The sequence below is a fragment of the Micromys minutus genome (genome assembly GCF_963924665.1).
Source record: "Micromys minutus genome assembly, chromosome: 28".
NCBI classification, from domain to species: domain Eukaryota; kingdom Metazoa; phylum Chordata; class Mammalia; order Rodentia; family Muridae; genus Micromys; species Micromys minutus.
The window spans coordinates 14156360-14181024 of NC_137963.1; the positions used below are offsets into that span (position 1 = coordinate 14156360).

At 38.8% G+C, this 24665-nt stretch overlaps 1 protein-coding gene across 1 annotated transcript in view; it reads right to left on the reverse strand.

Annotated features, from left to right (window-relative positions):
* The window catches only part of PAPPA (pappalysin 1), a gene marked incomplete at both ends in the record, with an annotated part of 218323 nt that overhangs the window by 140818 nt on the left and 52840 nt on the right, over positions 1-24665 (reverse strand). The window contains 4 exons of the mRNA XM_080940261.1: positions 4108-4229; positions 11095-11287; positions 18313-18606; positions 22899-23044. Coding sequence (XP_080796387.1) covers positions 4108-4229; positions 11095-11287; positions 18313-18606; positions 22899-23044 — 755 coding nt within the window. The remainder of the gene's footprint in view (positions 1-4107; positions 4230-11094; positions 11288-18312; positions 18607-22898; positions 23045-24665) is intronic.

Genomic DNA, 24665 nt, shown 5'->3' on the forward strand with positions numbered 1-24665 from the left:
ATATGTTCACCGAAGCTGTTGATATGAACACAGACACGGTGCCAAGGTAGTTTTTTAGGATAGAAGCTTCAGCACACCAGAGATGTTCCAGCGAGAACAATGGAACAAGTATTCATGCAAACAGGAAAGAAAAAAATCCAGTGGCACCACGTGCCAATACTCTGTGCAAAACCCAACACTTGTTTAAGTGATGTTCCGTGGAATTTCCATCATTCAGATTCAACCAGCTAATTCCTGGTTTATAAATGTAGCATGGTAAATACTTTAGAAAATAAGTACCCATGAAGTATCGATTTTGCTCTAAACAAACGAGTGTAACAGTTTTCTGAGTACAGAAGTGTTTCTTTTGTTTTTTGTTTGCTTTTGTTCCCCCACTGTGGAGTAAAGTTAATTAAATGCAGTGGATAGGCAACAGATATTTAAAATAAAAAATCTTAGGTTATACTACTATGGAGTTAAGAAGGGCATTGTAGTTAGGTTGTTCTGTAAGTAAGATACCATCTTAGGAGAAGTTTAAGAACTTCAAAGGCACAGAGTACTTGGCAGCAACAGGGTGAGAAACAGTGCTGTTAATTCTGCCCTGTACTTTTTCCTCAACCACACAGATATGTCTGGCATTGCTCATGAATTTGGGAGTTTTCCGTTTTCTTAGGAAGTACCAAAATTTAAACACACAAAGATAAATAGGTTGGAAATGAGTTGTGAAATAAATTTTAGAGTTTGGCTCATGAAAGCGTTTATTTCTTCAAGAATAGTAAAGGAGTCGGAGCCAAATGGATCACGACACGTGTAATTGGAAGCCATAAGAATGGACTGGTGCCTCTTCCTGGCAAGAATTCAGTAAATGCATACAGGAGATTGCAGGTAGGCCGTAGCTCCTGGAGTCAGGCCAGACACTCAGGGCCCTCCACACTTGTACTAGGCTATCAACTGCACAGTACCCTTTAAGAGAGTCAGAGCAACCCAGAAACAGACTTCACTGACACATTCGGTTTGAGTTAAAGGGTATAATGACGTCTGGAAATTATGTTGCTCAAACAAGTGCCAGAGTGACCAGGATGATTTTAGTCAAAGGGAATACTTACTGATTCCACCTCCCATATATCTCGCAACTCTGATTTTTCTCCCTTATCACTGCCTTGGCCGTGATGGCGGCATCACCTCAGACATCATCTTTGATTGCCTGAATTATAGAAAATTAAGCAAAAGCTGCTCCCTTCCCTCCAAGATTTTCATCCTCTAAGTTATTCACCGAAGAACATCTGGAGCAGGTCTTTAGAACCCGCACATCTTTCCATTCCACATACTCTAAGTGGGCACATAAACACCTCTTGACAGTGAGTCCTAAACAGTTCTACTTTAAAAGACTTCTGCTATATAATATAACAGAGTTACTTATTAAAGACAAAAGCACAATTGCATACAGGTGATATGAACACGTTTGCCTTTTGTTATTTTGTATATAAATAACGAAATCTTGGCTGAATGTTTACTATTACAAGATGTAGAGTATCTTCAGTGGCTTTGTAGTGTTGATTGATATTTTGACTTTATAATCAGCATTGCCGAGAACACTGTTTGCACAAAATATTATGTAGAACTGGCTGAGTATGTTTAAGGCCATCTCAAAAATTGCTGGAAATTCAACAGATCCAAGGCTCAGTTAATTTCTTAAAAATGAAATTTAAGTCAGCAATACCAGCATCATAAAAAAATAAATATTATAACAAAACTGCTCTGATTATCAACTTGATGCATGCCAAGACATGATAATAGGGAAATATTAAAGTCTTTGGCTTTCTGTAATTACATCACAAGTTTTATACATAAGCAGAACCCACTTTGAGTGAAGAATTAAAACATTGTACTTCATAACATTCAATAGTTTTGAATCTGAGATTTTTTTAAAATCACCTATTAGCATTAATGGTGCAAGGGCATGAATCATATAAAGTACAGCTGAGTTTAGTGAGGTTTCCCAGTGCAACCTGAGATTGTATTGCTGGAGGTCATTCCAATTCATTACATGGTTTTGAGTTAAGTTTTGCAGGTTGCACACTCCAAAATCTCTTACTTTTTAAAAACTGTATGCCACCACATATAAAGATTCCACTTATAATTGATGACAGGATGATCTCTAACATAAGCACAGGGCATCTTCTTGTCTTCAGTGGTAATCCCCCTAACCTTATGTGGGCACTATCTACATGACCTGTTCAGTACCTGTCTCCCTCACTCACCACGCTGCTCATGCTGTGGATCCATATAAATGCACACAGCCTTATTATGAGCTTTTTGTTTGGGTGGATTATATGTACATATATATATATATATATATATATATATATATATATATATGTCTACATACGAGAGCACTGTAAAGCTACAATATTTATAGTGTGTATTGTATTATCTGTCAGAGGACTACCAATATTTCATGCCCTGGAGCCCCAGAGAGTTCCATTGTGTCTTCAGAAAAGAATGGAAAAGACACAGTAATGATCCCATAAAAACATTAAGAATAATGTTGGCTTTGAGGACACTCTGGACCACAACCTTGGAAACTTCCCCTCTTTAAATATTAAAATTATTTCAGTGCTCAAAAGTGTTTGGTGACATTTATTGGGAAGCATAATTTTGTAGTCCTGGATGAAACTTCCTTTCTATTAGGTCTTTAGACCTCTACTTTGATCAGTGTGGTTACTGTGCAACTGCTTATCTTTCTCCTGGTGCATTGCCATCATATTTTTGCCTACGTACCTAAGACTGTGCCTACACATATGCCCTGTCATATATACAGAGGGAGATAGGTATACCCTATACCAGTATGTAAAGTGTTCTCAGCTATCAAGAAGCATAGTTTCTACTGATTGGGTTCTATTTGGGTGGAAAAATTGTGTCTGTAGATTCAGAAATAGCTTCCTCAATGAGAGGGGCCATGCCACAGTGAAGAAGATTGTTGTGAAGTTTCCTTGTGGAAGACTGGAATGCGATGACATCAGGGGTCTCATCAAAGTTGGACAGCCTATCTGTTTATGAGACTGAATCAAGGACTTCTCCCAGGCATCCCTTACTTTATATTGCAGATAGATTATTCAGAGTTTCCACGTCCAATTCTCATTTTTATTTTAAGCTACTTTAAAAAAATAAAGCACAGGACCATCTTTTTTTTTTTTTTTTTCAACTTCACTTTTCTTTCTGATCCTTCTTCTTTGCTTTGGTGTATCTTTGGCTTTTTCTTTTCAACTCTCTTTCTAAAAATACAGAGGGCATAGAAACAGTTCTCACTGATGCTCTGCAAGGCAGTGGGGTCTACTTGCTCTGATAACCTGATGTTATGTTGTTCTACCCAGTGACAAGAGTTAATACTATCTGACCTATCCTGGACTTTTGAGGCACACTGTTGGGACAGGGTCAATGTGCAAATGTCCCAAGGAAAGAGAAGTGTCATATGCAAAGGATGTTATGGTTCTCTTCCAGTCTGGCTTTAGGGCTAAATGACAAAGTGCGACAGTCAAGATTAAGTAGAAATTGTTGTTTATCTCTCTCTCTCTCTCTCTCTCTCTCTCTCTCTCTCTCTCTCTCTCTTTCTCTACACAAAATGATGATGCTATGAGTAACCTCAGTCAGTGGCCTCTTGGGACTCCTGAGAATGCCATCTATATGTTGCAGGATCTGATGATGGGTGAAAATTAGAATAGTGGTGAGCAACAAAGAGGGTACATGGGAAAATTAAAGAGTTGTGACACATGTGAGAGTCATGTGGCCTTTGTCATAACTGAAGAAGAATCAAAGATGATTGATGCTTTGAAGTCCCCCAATATATGTGTTAACTCCGATGTGACTCAGCTGTACCCACAGAGTGCTGGAGTCTCTAAGTTGTATGAACACTTTCGTACATCATGTACTTCTGAGCCTTTTTTAATATTTTGGTGATTTCATTTCATCAGAAGAATAGGAAAACAGCATACCTAAAATAGTACTCGTGTTAAAATATGCTAGTTAAATTAATGAGTTCATTAAATGAATAGTGTTAAAGATTGTTGAAAAGAATAACATTAAAGCTTTTTTCTGTATACTTCACGTGTCAGTAAGCATCTGACTTACCTTCTGCTTCCCGAGGACTCCAGTGTCCAGATGGTCCACAGGGCATGGGGGAGGAGGCATTGAAAGCATATTGCACCAAGATCCTCCCTTCTAGGCAAAGGTCACATGCTGATCCCAATTCTCTAGGAGGCCAAGGAAAGAGTGGAAATACACCGACTTAGAACAGTTGAGTGGGCAAATGATGGGGCTGGGGTAACAGCAGTTGAACAGAGGACAAAGTCTGTCTTTAATTCCTTTTCTCCATGCATATACCAAGCTTAGGAAAATGACTACAAGTGAAATCACTTCTATTGCCCAGGAATTTTGTCTTTTTTTGTTTTTATTAGCAACTGTTCTGACGCTACATAAGCCCTCTAATGTCAAGTTGCACAAAACAAATTGGCCAAAAATACCCATGACCTACGATAATTTTACTTTTACCTGACATAAAAAGCTTCCCTGACAATCTTTTGTGTGGTCGTAAGAGCAAACATTGGCCCATTTTGTCTTCGGGAATGACTCTTTTAAAACTATTTTTCCAGGTACCCACTATGTTCAAGGCCTTAGTTTGTACCATAGGCACTAAATATGAAGAAGATGTGGTTCCTTCATCAGAAAATGAGCCCCTGACACTCTGGGGGCTGAGTGACTCACTTGCAATTTTAACAGTCAAAAGCAGTTTCTTTACTATGCCATCTAACTTATTTTAACAGCGTTCCAGGGGGTAAGCCAATCTCACAATGGAACCAGTCCCAAAAAAGGGAATATAATGGTGGCTTCCCAAACTGTTTAGTATATCTGGATTCAATCTCTCTCTGGCTATGACTGTGCCTGTGTTACTACTGGTTCTCCAAATTTGGCATCTGTAGGAGGCAGTTGTGAAGAAGGCAGAGGGATGAGTCTTCTGTATTATCATGGACCAAAACTTCAGATCTGAGTGACATCTGCTAAGACCCTTGGCAATGGGATGTCCAGATGATTTTTAAGTAAGGTCTCAAGCAGCCAAGTGTTTCTCAAAATATAACAGCCACTGTGATTCCTTTTCCATCATTCCTAGAGGACTCTGTGTGAGTTGGCAACCTGAGAGGTTAGAATGACACATCCAGATTTCAAGTTGCAGGATTTCCCCTAACGAGGAAACTCTGTGATTTTAGGATTATAGACTAAGGAAGTATATATGTGAACTTTATAGTGTGCTGGCATTCCCAGGCATGGTCAGGGAATCATTAAAAGCCCTATTCTCAATAGGCCATGTTGCTGCTTTAACTTTTTGAGTATATCTAACATTCAATGAACCTAACTCTCCCTGTTATGTTAGTCTTGTCTTTCTCTAACACAGTGGGTCATATTACCCCACATTCACTGCTTATTTATTTCTTATCATGCTAGGTTCACCTTAATTATATTTTCATGTAATAATGTTTACATATAAATGTGTTCCTTTCATAAATTACGGGGTACCTGAGAATAAGATTCATAACCTAGGCCTTCTCTCTGTCTTCAACAACAACCCAAGTGTTTTCTAGTATGTGCAGTTGGATGTATGGATGAAAAGTGGAGTTGGTAAACAAATACTAGTCATACAGATACATATATCATAGTCATGGATAAATTAAGCTAAACTTTAAAAGATCAGAGTGTGTGTCTTCTCAATCCAGTGGATGAAAATGTGAAAAGACACATCGAGCAGAGCAAGCACACTAACAATCAGTGGAGGAATAAGACATTAAACACTCCATGACTAATCTAAATAGAATAGTGGGCAGTTATTTTTACAATATCTGAAATTATGAAAATTGATAGAGAACATATACTGTAAAATTATGTAGAATAGGCTTAGGCACGTTTAACCCATACTCTTATCATGGTGCTATTCAGGTAAGCTTCAGCAAGAAAGAAAACATCAGTCATTTGTGAACTGATTTTGGAAGAGGACTATCATTTTTTTTAATACCAATATGCTTACAGTAATGAGAAAAGTAGAGAAGAAGGGAGAGAGTTGGGGGAGTTTTTTTTTTTTTTAAAGCATTGTAATGAGGACAGAGGTCCCTCACAATGTCAGCTTCAATGCACAGCAGCTCTGAGTCACAAGACTGATAATAAAACAGTGACATCATGAGTGCCCTGGGATGGATTAAAAAACTGGGCTGACCTACACAGCTATTGACTTTCTCCCTTTCCCTTAGGCATACCTTGGGAGTATGGTTCTCAAGAAGTACTGTGACAAGTGAATCACCATGGAGCTGGCAAAAAATGTGATGTCCGGTACATCCAGGAGATACTTGTGTCCCTGACTCATTCTGGCATTTATTTGATTTTCATGGACACCTGCACGAAAGCGTGCATGCACACACACACACACACACACACACACACACACACACACACACACACACACTAATGTTGAGGGAGTTTATCTTTCTTACACAGTTTATCTGAGTTAAAGCTCAAAGCTTCAGATATATGCCATTGAATTCGAAGTCTAACTGTGACAAGTAGCTATTTAAATGTAAACTAGTTAAAATAAAATATATTTAAAATTCTGAACCTTTGTTATATTAGTCATAATTTCAAGTACATCATGATCAATATTTTGGTGAAAGTGGCTACTGTGTTGGAAAATGACTGTTATCTTGGTGAACGTGGCTAAGAAACATTTCCATGAACAAATAAAGTCTTTCCAAACTGTGCTTCAAGAAGCCATCCTAGATAAAAAGGAGTTAGCTTCTTTCCTTTCCAACTAGACTGGTACTAGTATATCTGACTTTTGTAGAAAAAAAAAAGTTCCTCACTATCATACATGTTGGGAGACAGGGCGGAAAATTTCTGCCTGAGAAAGTCTAAACCTCTTTGGCTTACAGATCAGAAAACTGAAGTTAAGTGAGCAGAGAGAATGAAGCATCTGCAAAGACCTCATACCATGTTCTCATAGTTCTTAGACCTCGACGCTTTCTAGTATATGATAGTCAACTGTCCTGATACTAAAAGCAGCAGTCAACACATTTGCAAGACCAGGGGTGGCCTTGAAATATTTACTCAGTTGCCCCTGTGTGAGGACGCAGGCTGTGGGGGGGGGTGGTGGAATATGTTTTCTTAAGGGAAACCCTTGTATTCTCTTGGACCACAGATGTGAGAACAGCAGGAAGACATGAACATGGCCAGGGACGAGATGCTGGCATTGATGGATGGTGTGGGAAACACCCAAGGTTTTGCAAGGGAAGGGGATTTTCAAGTAACCAAACAGTTCTGGCAAACCTCACACAAGGTAGTAGAAGAAGCTGACATCCCTCGAGGATAGAATATGTGTGCTTGGTATATTGTAGATGTCATTTGTTCACTTTCCCATCTAACACAGACAATGTGGGCAAGTCAGCACCTTTTTTTTTTTTTTTTTTTTTTTTTTTTTTTTTTTTTTTTAATATGGAGAAGTACTCACAGAATCAGAAAAGTTAGATGTCTTGCCTAAAGTTTCATCTACTGGAAGCAATGAAGTTAAGGGAGGTGGTGGCAGAATGTGTGTGTGTGTGTGTGTGTGTGTGTGTGTGTGTGTGTGTCCAGACATCAAAGCTTATATGCCTCATACTAAATCAATTTGCAGTGCTATAAACTCCCTGCTTATGGGAACAGATGCACAAAGGATGCAGTACCATTCCTTTACAGCAATTTATTAGTAATTACGGACGAACTTCCTTTAGATTGTGGTCTGCATAGCCGCTAACCTTAATTACATGTTTCAAAAATGTCAGTTTGAATTTAGCATGTGATAACTCCATTAGTTAATATGACCCTGAACAGAATAGTTATTGTATACACCTCGAGTACTAACTGAGTAGAGGTTATTAAAAACATATTGATTAAAGCTGAGAATACTATGCAATAGACATATATCTCATAACACAACAATTAACCCTCTAATAGGTTTCCAACAATCAGATGGATTTTATTTAATGGACAATAACTGCCTTATGAAATATAAATTGAATACATACACAGGAAGCTTCATTTACAAAACTTCCATTTTTTAAGTAGAATCAAGGCCAGAGCTTGACCAAAAGTCTGAAACTTCTCATCACTACAGAGAAAATAAATAAATCTACAGGCTGCTGCAAAGCTTGCTCCAAAGTGTCACATGAGCATTTCCAAACTCAGCTCCAAACTCTGTAAGGGCAGCTGGGGCCAGGAAAAGGGGAGTTCCTACAAAGAGCCTGGGGAGTTCACTTCTTTCCTTCCAGAGCAAACTCTCTCCTGGATGCAAAAGGAAGGTTCTAGATTTAGGGATTGGTAATTTGTAGACATTCAGAGACCCAGTTTGATGTAGTATCACTGTATAGCGTGCTTTTATTTTTTGAAATTTACTTTTAACCCACAGATCTTAATTTTGAATACTTTTGAAGAATAAAATAACATTTACGCACAAGTTTACAATACTTAAGGAAGGGTGATGAAGAAACCTATTACCTTTCATACCAAACTATCCTTTTCTGTGTATGTATGATGAAAACATTTACAATTTACTGCTTTAGCCAGTTGAAAATATACAAAGCTATATAGTTCATTATAATGTCAGCTGTGACAATAGGGTATGAAAGTTTATTTCTGCAATCTAGTTGAAATTGTACCTTTTGACCAATATCTTCATGTCTCACATCCACCTAAATCCATGATCCTCCACTGAATATCATTCTTCCTCCATTTAAGGACTCAACTTTGTAATATTTTACATATAAGGGAGATCAGGTATGATTGTCTTTCTGATATAATGACCTCCAGACTCATATGTGTTTTAAGTGATAGGTTTCTCTTTAAAAAATTACTAATATTCCACAGTACACATGGGCTTTTTTTAAAAAAAAACCTTTTCAGGTTGTTTTCTGTATCTTAGATATGTGATGGATGCTATACAGGGCATGTGGAACTGGGCACCCTTTTAACTGACTATTTCTGATACCTTTTTATTCATCAAGAAGGGTTTCTCAGTCAAACCAAAGACTTGCTGCTTTGGATAGTCCTGCTCCGGAATACCTCTCCACCCTCATAGGCCAGGTTCTCCCAGGATTTACTGTGGTTTGAGAATCTGACCAGGTCTGTGTGCTTGCATGTAAATGTTTAACTATTGAACTACCTCTCCACCCTTCAACTTAATTTCTTTTAGGTATGTATGCAGTGATGGAAGAGCTGGATCATACAGTCTTAGTTTGGTTCTCTGAGGTGCATGCACATTATTTTCCTTAATGACTAAATTAATTTACATTCCCACAAACAGTGTACAAGATTCTCTTTCATCATAAGCCTTAACTTTTTTTTTTACTGTCTTTTTTTTTTTGGGCAAAGCCATTTTAAGACTATGAGGTGATCGATCATTTCAGTTATAAGTTGTGATTTCCCTGCTAATTAGTGAACCTGAATATTTAAACATGTACCTGTTAGCTATTTACCTCTGCAACATCTAGGGTGAGGGTTGGTGCTTATTTTTTTTTATATACAAAAATACACATATTCACTACTAGTAAAGGAGAGCCCTTGCCACTGTTTGGAAAAGAAGTTAATACTTTCACACTCTAGCCTAGAATAAGCCAATGAAGGTACATGGAATTCATAGACAAGGTATTCTGAGATGTTGAGGGCCAGCCTCCAGCACTTTCCATGAGCTTTGGCCAAATTTCTCAAACTCTTTCAGCTCCACTGCTCTCCTTATCTGACACATGAGTAAAATTTTTATTCTTGCACTGGGTTACTGGGAATATTAAATAAGACTCTGCACCAGAAGCATTCAGATTAGAATCTATCACAAGATAAGCACTTGACAGATGGCGGCAAGTTCATCAGACAAAGACGAATAATGATTAACATGGTTATTGTCTCTACCATCATCAAGGCTGTATCCTCACTGCTGGATAAACATCCCAAGAAGAGCTAAGGGTTGGAGTGAGACATTAGCCGTATAAGAAACCAAGATAGGTGCAAACGGTATTCATGAATGTTCATTTTTAGTTTTTGAAGCAATAGGGTTGGATTCTTGGCCTCATACATGCTAAGCAAGAGTCCTGCCATTGAATTGCTTGTTGTTTGTTTGTTTGTTTTTAAAATTAGGTTCTCTAATAGACTTGAGCCCCTTGAAAGTCTATAGTGCTCTAGTGGAAGAACTCATGAGAAGGCATTGAATTTAAGTCTCCCCTGCTGACCACCAGAAGAAATAACTGGACCCATTTTTAGGTAAAGACAGTTAAAAACAATTTGGAGACAGTCACATGGCTGTGACTGTCAGATCACACTGGATGACAACTAAAAGACCAAGGAGCAGATCTGTGGATCTGTGGTGTCTCATACCAGATTAGCCTCTGGTTTTCTCAAAATATACTAAGTATAAACCTTATAATGATATATAACCAGAAATTTTCATTTTACCAAACTGAATAGTACACACTTTTATTTTATATAATGTGAAATATATATACATATGTAATAGGAAAGATTTTATTATTAATCTGAGGCAATTTCAAGTCCTGTGTTAATAGAGACAACACCAGAACATATTTCTTGCAATAAAAATTTTAAAATAATTTGGGAGTTGGACAAATTGGGGTGTGTGTGTTTTGTAACATAACACTCTGATTATGTAGCCCTGGCTGGCCTACAGTTCACTAGGCAGACTCAGCTAGTCTTGAATTTACAGGGATCTGATTCCTTCTACCTTCCAAGTGCTGGGATTAAAGGCACATACCACAAGATTAGAGTGTATTAGATTTTCATTTCTCAACCACCCTGGTTTTCACACTTCTATAACAAATTTAATTTAACCTCCCATTCATGAGGAAGTGTGCATTTCTGCTAACAACATTCTTATATTACCAGTGTGTTCTTGGATACTAGTCACTGCTCAGTACTAGGGGTCTCTATTCATCAAGAACAAAAAACCCAGAAAATTCTCTTCCAAGTCTGCCTTTCTTCTGAGTCTTTGTCTTCCGGGCAGAAAAAGAGAGAGATCAACAGACTCCAGGGCACACTCACCTTTCAAAGAAGTGGCCATCAATGGGTGGGAACCACTCTAGCATCACAGAGTCGGTTGTGTGGCCCACAACCTGGGGCGGAAGAGCTACGGGTGCTGGCTTTCTGGAGGGCTGCCAGCTTTGGTATACGAGGTCCAGGTAGCAGTGCATTCTGGAGACTTGATTGGGCGTGAAAGAGTCTGTACAGTCGTCATCTGTAAGAGTCAGAGAGAGAGAGAGAGAGAGAGAGAGAGAGAGAGAGAGAGAGAGAGAGAGAGAGAGAGAGAGAGAGAGAGAGAGAATATGATAAGCCCCGATCTGCACAGGCAGGTATGACGCCTCCATGTACCTAGAAAGCCAGCACCCAAGTCTGTCCCTGCCAGCTCAGGGCAGCCTTCTTCTAGTGCTTAGAAGTTAATGGTCTGTGAACAGATTAGTGCAGTCATCACCCCTGAAGACAGGTGAGAGGAAAAAAGAGGAAGGGGGGGGGATAGGTAGAACAGGAAAAATAAGCCTAGATCTTAGGAGAGAGCTACTAAAGGTCATGGCTAAGGACAAAGGTAAAACCAGCTGCTTTTCAGTAATCTCGTATTCTCTGGTCCGAGGTCAGCAATGCTTCCACAGCCATTCATTCATTTCTTTATTCATTCGCCTTTTTACCCACTTACTTATTTGCTCCTTTATGTGCTCATTAGTTTCTGGTTGTATTCCTTCACATTCCTTCCTTCCTTCCTCCCTCCCTCCATCCCTTGCTTTTTTCATTTGTGCATCGATGAATCCTACTTTTCCCTAATGCAAAGATACAGCTCTTGAAACAAATCTATTAAATGTCTAATTCATGCTCTGTGCTAGAAACCAGGGTTGTGCAAAGATGGGACTTAAAATGCCATATGAGCACACTGCATGAGCAAGGATGGTTTCGTGCTTACTAATATGATGTAAGCTATCACTGAATTGGTAGCAATGGCATGTGGGGGAAGATGACCAATTAAAAAGGCGCCAAAGATGGATGTTTATATAGTGTATAAACTCACTTGGTTGAGGTCGAGAAAAAAAGGGGCTCTACAAAACAGTTAACCACACAGCTAGAACCACGTAAAGCTCTGATCATGCCATAGTTAGGAAATGAGTATAGACCCCAAGCTGTATATATAATGCTACCTGAGTTGAATTTCTATTGCTGTGATAAAGATTATGACGAAAAACAACTACAGGAAGAGAGTTTTTTTTTTTTTTTTTTTTTTTGATTTAAACCTTCATGTCACACTACATCTTAGGGGAAAGTTGGCATAAGAACTCAAGGCTAGAATCTGGAAGCAGTGTGTGAAGGAGAAGCCATGGAGGAATGCTGCTTTTTGCCTTGCTCCTAATGGTTTGCTCAGTCTGTTTTCTTGCACAACCCTGAACAAACTGCTTATTGGTGTCACTACCTCCAGTGAGCTAGGTACTTTTACCGCAATCATTAATCAAATGTCACCATAGACTTGACTACAGGCCAATATGATGAAAGTTATTTTTTTACACTTTTTTTTTCTCAAATGATCCTGGCTAGGGTCAAGCTGATGATAAACTAACCGGTACAGACAAGACCAAGAGCAAATACATCTCCTTACTGCATATGTATTTCTCTGAGACATATGCTTACCATGTGATAAATATGTGTCAGGCATACTTTGGACAATTACCCTTTATCTCCCAACACATGCTATTTTTGGAGTGGATATTATCGTTTTCTCTCTCCTTACAAAGTTAGGAACTGAGGCTAAGTTAATGCAGGCCATTTTTCCTATGTCGCAGAGCTAAGCATCTCTGGGGTTTGAAACAAAGCTGTGCTAAGTAATAGCAGGACTTCTCCCCCCTAAGCACAAATGAAATATGTTTATGGGTCAAGTCTCCAGCAGGTGGCTTGAGCATGGGAGTTGAGCCTAGTTCTAATCTAAGGGGGATTGGAAACAATCGCTCAGGTAACTAGATGGAATGATCCTCAGTTCTCCTCTTTCCTTTCCAGAGTGTGGACTGAAGACAGAGACCCAAGTCAACCCCTAAGGAAGAGGTTTGCCTCTCCTTTCTTTTTCCAACATTCCGATTCCGCTCCTCTTGGAACAGGAAATAAAAAAAAAAAAGACACTGTTTGACTTGGTTTCCTAATGTACCACTTCCCTCTCAGGGGCATTTGCTAGGTCAGGATTACCACAGCTGGCCCCAGACAGAGGAGTGTGGACCTCACCAGATCTTAAAAATAAAAACGCTACTTGGAATAAACTCATGTTGCTTTATCAGAAAATGAATTTGGACAGGTGCTGGGCAGCAGGACATGACCTTGAAAGGAAGAGACAAGGGTGTGAGAGTTTTTATGGAGAGACTGGCTTGGATTCTCTTAGTAAATTTGACAGTCTTCTTTCCAGCACCCCAAGGGAAAGCGTTAAGACACTTGGCGAAATCAGAAGAGCCTAGTGTTCCTTAGCAAGCATTGCCACGGGAGTGACAGTAAATCTCTTTCAAGTCCAGATCCACCATGTAACTCCCAAAATCCCGTGGCTACCGATTGCCTGGAGTACGTACACCTCAGACTGAGAATTCCCAGAACAAAAGTTCACTTTTCATTAGCACTGTGACCTGTACACTTTGTGCAAAATGTTTCAAAAAAGCCACGAAGTAGATGAGATGTGGGCAGAGGGTTTGATGGCTTGAGAAACAAGATGTACGAGATTCGGAGTCAAGGGAACAAGTGTCTTTATGCACTTGGCACCTCCATTTTCCATCTGCAAAATTAAAGCAATGAGGACAGTAAGAGGGTTCATCTCATAATATGGCTGAGCTTGAGTGTGAGGCACAAGAACTCTACTTGATGGCAATTCTGGCTCACATTTGGGAGAAGTGAGTGAATAGGAAATGTGTGTGTGTGTGTGTGTGTGTGTGTGTGTGTGTGTGTGTGTGTGTGTATAACTTGGAGAAGGAAGAATCAAAGCTCAGAGTGTAAAACATGAATACTTTCCTGTCTAGTACTATCCTAGAGCTCTAATGCTAGTGCCATGAATAGACAGAGATGAGGAAAGTCATTGACACGAAGGAGGGGACTGGCTGTTGAGTCATTGTCACTATAGTAAAAATATTAACAGAGTCTATACATTTTAAGGATATTCCTTAAACAAGATACTAAATGAACACTACCAACTCTCCCAACTTTATATATTAGTTTTGTGATGTATAAATTAGGGGCATTTAAACCAACTCAACTAAAGAAGGTTCTTAAGGATTCAAATGGGGAACAGAAAACACCAAGATGAGTGTGGATGGAAATATGAAGTATTTTTCCCATTTTTATTAGATACTGTCTGTATTTATATTTGAAATATTATTTCCTTCCCCATTGAACTCCCATTCCCCTCCCTCTCCACTTAGAAACTTCTGATTAATTTTTCTTCAATGAAGTTTGTTTTTGTTACATAATTTAAATAGTGACCATTCCATTTGTCAATAGAAAATAAAAGTTTAAAAATAAATAGGGGATAGAAGTTAATAGGGGATAGGGACCCATTTGAACTTTAGTAAGTTGAAAAACATCTGTCTCAGGTTATATCACACTGAGACTTAGTTACTATCAGAATCTTGGGCAAAATCCCAAAGATTTCCATTTATCATAAATGTTCTGTCTCAATTATCTCATGTCTAAAGTCAAGCCTTCTTGGCTTCCAGCCCCAAACAGTTCTACTTCTTCTATCTGCAGTCCCTTCATCTAGAGCTCCAGGCTCATCTTGTTCCTCTGTTCCCATCTTGTCCTTAAGTAAAAGGGACACTGAGAACTTATGCTCTTGGAGAGGTTTTTCAGGCTGCCATGGTATTGCTTTAGCGCTCCAGGCTTGCAACCTGAGCCAGGTCCTGAGGGGTACATTGCATGGAGAATTAGGACAGACACTTAATAACTCAACTACCTGTAGGACCTTGGACAAAATGCTGACTCTGGCAGCCTCATTACAATTTGGAGGATGGTGACAGCCATTCTCAGGAAGCCGATGGAAGCATTTAACAAGCTTGCAGACATTCTGCTTATGGGTAAGTTTTGGCAAAATTCTGTTTGGGTTTTGCCTTTAAGATTATAACAATAGGTTGAGTAATAACTTATTATAAAAGCTATGCTCACTGAAAAATTTTGAAATATGTCCCAAAACATTACCCCAAGTTCAGTATCTATAAATATTATGACTTTTGTTAATATATGTTATGAATATAGTATGGGTATGAATATAGTAAATTTCTGTAATTTTTATCAAATATGTGGCTTATACATGTGAACAGTACTAGGATGTCTCCATATCAAATAGTTAATAAATAGTCTTTGCCATTTGTCAAACACTTCTGATTCTACCGAGGACGGCTCTAAATTCTTTCCTCATCTGATCACTCAAGGTAAGAGTAGTTATTCTCCATGAATTAAAAACTAAATAAACGAGGCTCCAGAAAGAAGTAATATGCCTACAACCAAACACTACAATGTAGAGAATTCAATTTCAGCTTCCTAACACAACACCTCAAGTTTTGAATGCATTTTCCTTTGGCAATGCTCTAAATCTCATTCAGTGGTATCCTGATGTTCTGTAATGTGGGATGTCTTATAGTTCATTTCAGTTTCTATTGCTATCTTCAAGCTTGTAAAAACGGTTTCAATTTTTTTTTTGCATAGATGAACATTTCTTCTCTATGCCTGGCATACAATAAGGGCTTAATAAATATCTAGAGTATGAACACCGCTCAGAACTTTCTTGCTAAATCTTTAAACACCTTAATTGGTTTATTTGCTTCCGGTATAGTCTTTAAAGACAGGACTGTTTGTGTTAAAGCATGTATGCACACAAAACACTCCTAACATACAGGAAGATGCTACCATAACAAACAGACTTGGGGAAAAAAAAATCCCAGGATCCTATATTATATGCCCAGGAATCTTTTAAATACAGCCTGCTAGCTTCAGGAAATGGGGGGCAGGTTTGCTATCCATATATCTTGCAAGTGCTTAGCCAATAAGTTAGTACAAACATATACTTTGGTGCTTTCTACTGATATGTCTTTGCCATATCAGCTGCCTGTTGCCTAATAGACTGAACCACTTGGGAGCCTTTCAACCTAGTGACTAGTTAATAACTCAGACTCTGATGTAAGAAAGGCTTAGACTTAAGTCATATGTTAGAATCTGAGCAAGTTTCTTGAGCTATATGAACCATATTTTCTGCATCTCTAAGTTGATTATGTTAATAATATCACTTATCTCTGGGTTGATTCACATTATTTATATATTACATTGCATTGTTATTATATACATTTAAATTAAATGTATATACATTACATTATCTGTTTGGGTTATTTACATTAATTCCTGTGTAAGGGAGTTACTCCAAAGACCAACATATTAGCCACCAGCACATGAGGCCTTTGCCATTTAAATTAATGAAAATACTTTGAATTCAGATCCTCAGTCACACCATTATATTTAAAGTGCTCAGTAGCTACATATCACTGACGGCAGATCTGCTTGAGAAATAAGCACCCAACAAAGAGAGGCAGCTGGAAGAAGTCAACTCCGCAATGACTGCCCTCTGTTCTGGAGAAGGGAGCCCCGTGCATCCCCTTCCTAAGCTCTGAGAGGCCCGTTCTGTTCTGCATTTTGAATTTGGTCCAGCGGCTTTTGTCACCTCATCTATCAGAGATCCTAAGGAAAACAAACATTTCCAAGCACAGGATTGCTTTGACGATGCTTTTGGGGTGTAAGTTTGTTATCGCAGCTCAATGAATTAGTTCTGCTGTTAATGGGTGACTGAGCTGAGGAGATCCTTTCAAAACAACAATAGTAAATGAATCACCCTTTAGATCTTCTCATAAGGAAACAAAAAGATTTAGTTTATGGGGGTCTGGTAGCTGGTGGAAGCGCTTATTCCTTAAGAAGCAGGCAAACTTCCAAACTCTTATTATTGTTTATTTCCCATGTGTGCTGAGCTGGCTAAGGAAAGGAGCTACAGAGATGGGACGCAAGCAGGCCACCGGATGTGGCGTGCTGGTAAAAATCTCTTTCCAGTCACAATATGCATCAAAACTCCTACAGGAATGTAAACAGCCAGAAGAAGCCTTTCCAGGTTCAAACCTGAATTAGGACCTTCACCCTTACTTCCACATCAAGCAGAAGACCCTTTACCCTATTGCAGGAAGTAGAGAGAAAAGAGCATCAAGATTGTTCAACTTCTCTACTAATCCCTCTGTTAGGTCTCTTTAAAAGAATAGCGTAAGACAGACAGGGGAAAGAATAATTGGTATCCAATGTGTCATAGGAAGCGATTGACCCCAGTAGCCCTCAGTATTGCCATCTGCAAAATAGGATGGTTCTTTTTCCAAAATAGGTTGTGTTGGGAGAATTAAATGAGAGGGAGCACACTGAAGTCTTTAATAGACAATAAATGGTTACACAAAGGGAAATGCTACAATTGGGAGAAACAATCATATATTTCTCTTTTTAAGAGAAATTAGCATGGCCAAAATATAAAATATAAAATTAAAAAAGTTTATTCATTTTTCTCCTTTTTATGACACAAAAAAGGGCTTTTGCTCATTTGACAGGTTTTTCTTGCTCTCATGGGAAAGAGATGATTAAATAAAATGTTATAATAGAATTCAGTAATGGTCTACTCTGTGTACTTATAGACTGTTGATCACAGGAGACCAAAATCAGGGCTGTGACCACCCCAAAAAAGCAGTGACTTGTTCTAATTTTCCAAAGCTGCTAAAATGGCTTTAAGTGGCCGTGATGTAGCCTGTGCTAACAGGATGCACAGGACATCCTGGGAGGTAGATCAGGAGCCCTTAATTTGATTTATGATGGCTGAAAGGGCTGTAAAAAGTTAAAAGAAGTTAGGAATAAATATCGTACTCAATACTATATGTCAACTTTGCGTTAGCAAGAAAGAAAGCTTCTTTTTCCTCCAGCCTCCAATAGAAAATAAACATATGAAAGTTGCATTTATCTAATGAAAACCTTAGTTAAATAAAAAGCTTCAACAATCTACTAATGTAGAACAAGAGAGTTCCAAAATTATGAGTAGCATTTCAGACCAAGTTGATTGCTTGGAAAGAAATGTCTTCATTTTAGGAAAATAAGCAATTGGTTCAAGGCTACCCTGAACCAGGAGTAGAGCCCAAGTTCGACATTTGGTCCTTTGTCAAACTTGACTACAATAAGAGATGTGTAGGATCCTACCTGCATAGCTCATAAAGTTGTTGTAAGGAGTGTTGAAGAAGCCATGAAAGCCACAAGTGTCATTCCCTGGGCCAGGGTCTCCACAGAACTTGTGTTTGGGGGCTGGGTTGGTGTCATTGCAGAGGTCTCCAGTTTCAAATGAGGGCTCTGTCTCCATGCAGGGATCACTGCAGGACTGGATTTCTGAGATGCCACGGAAGATGTGATAGAGGCCCAGGCTGTGCCCAATCTCATGGATCATGGTGTGGGTGTGTCCAGGAATGCCATAGAAAGAGGGGTTCAAGACAATGCCTCCTGCAAGGAGAAAACCAGAGCATTAGGCTACTGTGTTTCAGGCTGAAAGAGCCCAGAAGTCAATCAAAGGAAAAAAAAAAAGATGACTTGAAGTGACAGTCTTTTTCACTCCATGACCCTACTGCCCCAGGGTTGTCACAACTCTGCTGTGAGTGACTGGCTACGAAAACTGTGTCATGAATCACTTTGCATCATGTTTGAAAAAGAAACATTACCCCTTGGGAGCAATAGCCCTTTGCTTAAGCTGAGGCTGAACTGCTGAACACATACTATTTTGGTAAGGATTTTGATCTCTGACTTGGCTGAACTTCTCCAGTAACGTATACCATACACTGGAGTATATGCCATACTTCACATTGGTTTTGAATCCCACTATATAGATGAAACCCTCAAGCAGGTTCACACTCCTCAGCTAGGGCTTTTGTTTTGCCTTCATTAACACCGTCATATCCCTCAACATGATTACCATTGTTGAATCTCCTGCCTTCATCTCCAATGGTCTAAAAGCAAGTGCACTTGGGAAAGTCACCCATGGGTTGCACTCTGTTAAAAAGATAGCTTAAAAAAAAGCAATTGGTATTTCTCGATTATTTATTATGTTTCCTCAGATACGGCATGGAGTCTTCATGGAGGACAGCTCATATTATATTATAACTCAAACATAAAGGTGTTCATCCACAGATCACCTAAATGACCTATCCCTGCTTAGGAGAAGAATGAGAGCAGAACCTGAAATCAATATTCTTTGGTTGAGACAGGAATAGAGTATCTGATTGCTTGGTTAGACTTGATTGTCAACTTGACAGAGTCCACAGTCATCTGAAAAGCAAAGCCTTTACTGAGACATTTTCTGGAAGAGATTGGCCTATGGACATGTCTCTAAGGATTTCTCTTTATTATTAGTTTATGTAGTACGGACCAACACACTGTGGGTAGCACCATTCCTCTGGCAGGTTGTTGTGAGTTATACAAAAGCTAAGCATGAACTACTAAGAGAGAATGCCAGAGAGTTAAGTCAGGAAGCAGCAGTCTCAGTGCTACCTGCCTTTAGGTTCTTGCCTCAAGTTCAAGCCCTGATGGATTGTGACCTAGAAGGATAGACCAAATAAACCTTTTCCTTCCTAAGTTGCTTTTGGCCTGATTTATGATATCAACAGAATGTAATTGAAGTACTGATTAAACATGTGTTGAGTATTTGATGAATGGTAACATATCTTTAAAGGGGTTGTGAGTCTTCCAAGGAGGTTGAGTCACCTTTGACAGACAAAAAATAGCTACTTATTGTCTACCTACATGAGAGCAAAATGTATAGAAAATACAAACTTAGCAGAAATGAGTTCCGGGCTCTAACTCTGTCCAGTAGCATCAGGATCTGCATTTTAAAAAGAGACCTAGATGACTCATCTACGTGCTCTGGATTGAGAAATAAATGACTATGCCTCATGTCCCCAAAGGGCTTGTAGAGCTAGAACTTTGATGGAAGCAGTGAATAGTACTTGTTCCTTGGACATCTTAGACACTGGCATACAGGTTGCTAGAGAAGTATTCAAACTTTAAATCGTAGAACTGTTTAAGAGAAGGTTAAAACTTAGGTATGAGAGCCTTTGAAGTGGAGATGTTAAGTGTCTCATGGAGGAAGGACAAGGCATTGTAGAGTGGAAAATGACTTGGATTAAATTGTTTTGTCTGTCCTCAGGCTCATGAAGTCAAAAATTCTTAATTGCGTAGAGACTTCTTACACGAAGGTAAAGATGTGTGGTTTTTTGTTTTGTTTTATTTTTTTGTTTTTGTTTGTGTGCTTGTGTGTATGTGTTATGACAAAGGCTGGCAGAGGCAGGAATAAAAGGAATTAAGACAAAAAAAATCGTTCTCCATTATTTTCTGTCAGTCATAATCTGAAATGTAATCCCTTTCCATCCAAGGCTTTTTCCAGAGCTAATGGTGTAACAGCGGGAAAAGAGGGCTAAAAATTATGGTTCTAATAAATTGAGTTTGATTGAAGCTACTGCACAGGAGTTTCTTATGATCAGCTGCATTTAGGACGGGGAGCTGGCAGCTTGCTGGCCAGTGGAGGCAGCCTGACATTGCTAGTAATGCTTCTGCCTCACGTTGTCCTTGTTTCTCCTGAAAAACAGACCTTATTTCTCTAGGAAGCTCTAAACTAAGCATCTCCACCAGTGCCAATGACCCATGGTCTTTTTAGGAAGCCTTACAGTTACAGTGAGAGGACGGCAAGCTAAGTACCCAGCTTGGCACTGTTCATTCTATACCAATTGACCCTTTCCTATAGAATGACAATACTTGCCCCTGAGTCGTGTTTCATTGCTTCTCTTAAATGGCGAAATAGCTCGAGCCTGACGTCATGCTGAAATACTATAACATGCTATAGATTTACAGCATCCCCTATGTCTGGCCTTGATCCAGGCTCTGACATTTATAAAATCATCATTAGTATTTCTCTTTAACTTTAGAAGCCCAGTTGTCAGCCATCCCCAGATGCTAATCCAGAATCTTCTGGTTGCTTTTTAAAAAAAAAAAAATAAGAGCCAATTTCACAGCTTAGAAGGACGCTGGGAGGCCATTTAGCTAATCTGTATCTTCAAATATTTCGGCAACAAATCCAAAAAAAGAACCTTGCCTAAGGCCATCCAGCTAAGAATGAGAAGAATGATGCTTTTTGCCTCTACTTTAGCATCACTATCCTAAGACGGACTGAGTTTGTGATAAGAGCAAATCATTTTCAAGTTTGCATGAGTTGTATGAGCTCTCCTTCCCACCACTTATCTGAGTCTGATGCCCAGCTCTCCATCACATATCTCAGCTTGCAGGATTCCCTGACTTAAGAACAGTTGGCATTTCAAAGCATCCAATTGTTCGTTGTGGCCACTGTTAAATATTTGATTTCATCACTACTACTTACTAGTTATCTGTAGCATGCCCCATTTGTAATGACTGAAACTGACAAGAGCCTCTTAGAGGCCAGACTTGACCTCTAAGCTGATGATACTTATTTGTGTGTGTGTGTGTGTGTGTGTGTGTGTGTATTTCAGAAAAAAAATGTTTTCCTCTCTCTCTCTCCTCTCTCTCTCCTTTTTCTCTCCACTCTCTTATACACACTAGCTTTATCCCTCTAAATATAGTAGAGAACTAATCCCATAATTTGATTTACCACAGTTTTCTTCAGCCAAAGTTATAGATTTTGCCATCTTCCAATTAACCAAAAGAACAGCAGCTACTAGAATCTGGGTTTACTATTGACCATGCTGGCCTGAGAGTACATCCAACACTATCATTCTGCTGAGCTTAGGAATTCTCAAATCACGAATCGCACAGAGTCATCAGAACCCTTTGTTGTAAATAATGGGACAATTTTATTGAGGGAAAACAGTTAAACCTACTGTAGTGCCTTTCTCAATAGGATATTAGAATGGTTGTTTGAAAAAGAAATTATCTTTAGTGAAGTGGAAATAAACCAGAGGGATGCTTTTCTCTTGCAATTATGAAGTGGGGAAAAATGTACAACAGGAAGTAATTGTAAGAATCCTGTGATACAGAAATATGTAGATAGCTGAGAACATCAAATGAATAGAATTGAAAATTGTGCCTTTATTATAATTTCAAGTTTATATAAGTAAAAATGGCCTCTCCACATATTTATGTACACTGGACAAGAATATGGAAAAAATTAAAATTCAAAGAACTGTAACTTCTCTTCAACTAATGGTTCAGAAATGCTTGCCATTTCTGAATTCTAAAGATTAGCCTGTACAAACTGACAGGCTGTTTATGAACATGCATAATTTAGATGTCAGAAGATTTCCCCCCATTTCTGGTGGACAGAACCTGGAGGAAGAAAAGATTTCATATATTGTGTTTTTATTGTTTCTTTGGTGTCTTTCAGGATTGCCTTAACCCAGCTATGCCAAAATAATGTGATTTTTGGGCCAAGAAGTATGCAGGAATTAGAAGAAGGAGGTATAAGAAGAATGCAGTTCTGGATATAGCCTGAAACTTGAACTCTAATTCAGGCTTCCTTACTACATGTATATAATCTTGGATCAACCCTGCCTGCTCTTTCGGTCTAACTTTTCTCATCCAGCAAGCTAGTTCCTTCAGAAGACTGATGCCCAAAGGTAGAGTCAGAGATACTAGCTTTTTGTAAATTAAACAAACAAATGGGTTATGTCCACCACTGCTATTGCCTGAGCCACTATAGTCATGCTGAAGTCTTCCTCATACTGAGATCCAAACTGTTGCTCTAAGTTCTTTCTAAAGGAGTTTCTAAAACTCACCCAAGTGCATTAGAGCCTCCTTGTCCCATGGCCAAGTTGCCACTCCTGCCAACTCCTCCTCTGAAGAGTTTGCAAAGAAAATATTGAGATGTGTTGATCCGTCCAGTCTAAGAATGTTCTTTAGCTCATTAACATCCAAGTAGGCTCTGAAACATAAAAGTAAGTTTGGCTGTTATCATTGTCCCCCATAGGTAGTTTTCATACAGTAGGATTTTCCCCATATAACCAGGAGCTCTTACTGTGGACACAGTAGCTAAACTCTTTGTAAGCATCACATCATTGCATTTCTCTGAAAATGTCGTATTATTTCATTTTACTGAAAGTAGAACAAATTAAGTTAGCTATGAATAGCTGGGTTCAGTTTTGATTTTAGATAGATTGAAAACTAATACTTATATTTCTAAGGACTGAGCCATTTTGGCTAAAGAGAGGACAACTCAGAAGAATAGGCCAAGAATGCAGAGCACGAACCAGATAACATGCCTTGGCTTGTCTCTCTCATTCACTATGGGTCTTGGTCATCTACTTGGAAATTGGGCAGATGCCATAGAAGGTCTTCCTTATTTCTACATTGTTTGTTTAAGGAGGCATTGCCATTTATCTTTTTTAATGATGAGAAATATGTAGTCCATTGTTTAAAGTAGGTCACCCAAAGGTGTAGCACTAGGGCTCAATGCTAATGCTGGATAGCTCGGAAATGTATTGTAGTCCAGTGTTAAAATAGGTCACCCAAAGGTGTAGCACTAGGGCTCAGTGCTGATGCTGGATAGCTCGGAAATGTATTCTTGTCTCACTGAGGCATTATGCTGCTACCCATTGACTGTTCTTCATTCTGTAAACCTCTATTTCATTATGTGTAAAATAGACTGGAGATATTGAGCTTGAGGTTGATGTCATCAAGGTGGTTATATTTTGGAAATAAATTAACTTTTCATGCTATAGTAAATCATCCCTTCAGTGTAGAGAGACATTTGTTGGTAAGAGATTTGGTAAAAAGAGAAGAGACAGAGGGAGAGAGAGAAAAGTTAAAGAACAGCAAAATGTGAAAGAGAGATGAGATAGAGAGCAAGGGAGAGACAGAGAGACACCAAAGTCAAGCTAGGAGACAGAGAGGGGGATTTAAAAAGAGACCCATATTTTGTGTGCTCAGGAAATAATAATTTTGGATTATCCAATAATAGCCTTGAATAGACTTAGTCATCAGAGCAGCAAAGTATGGGAAGCTGCCTCTGCTCTCTGCTTTGGTTAGTCATATATATTTTTCTGTGCTCATTTTCAACACTACGACTCTTTATTTTTGTCTGTCATTTTGTTTTTTGTTTGTTTCGTTTTTTTAATCCTTATGAGTAGCATTGGATTCATTGTGGAGTGAATTTAGAAATGTGTTTATGTTTTTCTGTTGCCATTTATTATTTACCATTTTCTTAGAGAATCTGGGTATAGAAAAAAAATATCTTGTTAATCTCCTCTTGGTACCTAGTTTTGAGCTCAGGGTTTTGTACCTAATGAGCCCTCAATAAAAACCAATAGAGTTGAGTTTAAATGGGCCAGTATTAAAGAAAAAAATTACCTAAGTCCTGGTGTCAAATTTAGTCTTTCCCGACTCAGAGGCTGCATTGTCTCATCATGACTCCAGACTGAAATATATGACAGCTTCTGCATTCTAGCCACTCTCATCATAGGTCTCTATGAGACCAAATGTCCATATAATCTTCAGTTTGATGACTAACCAGAAGAAAATAGTACAGAGATTGCAAACAGGATCAT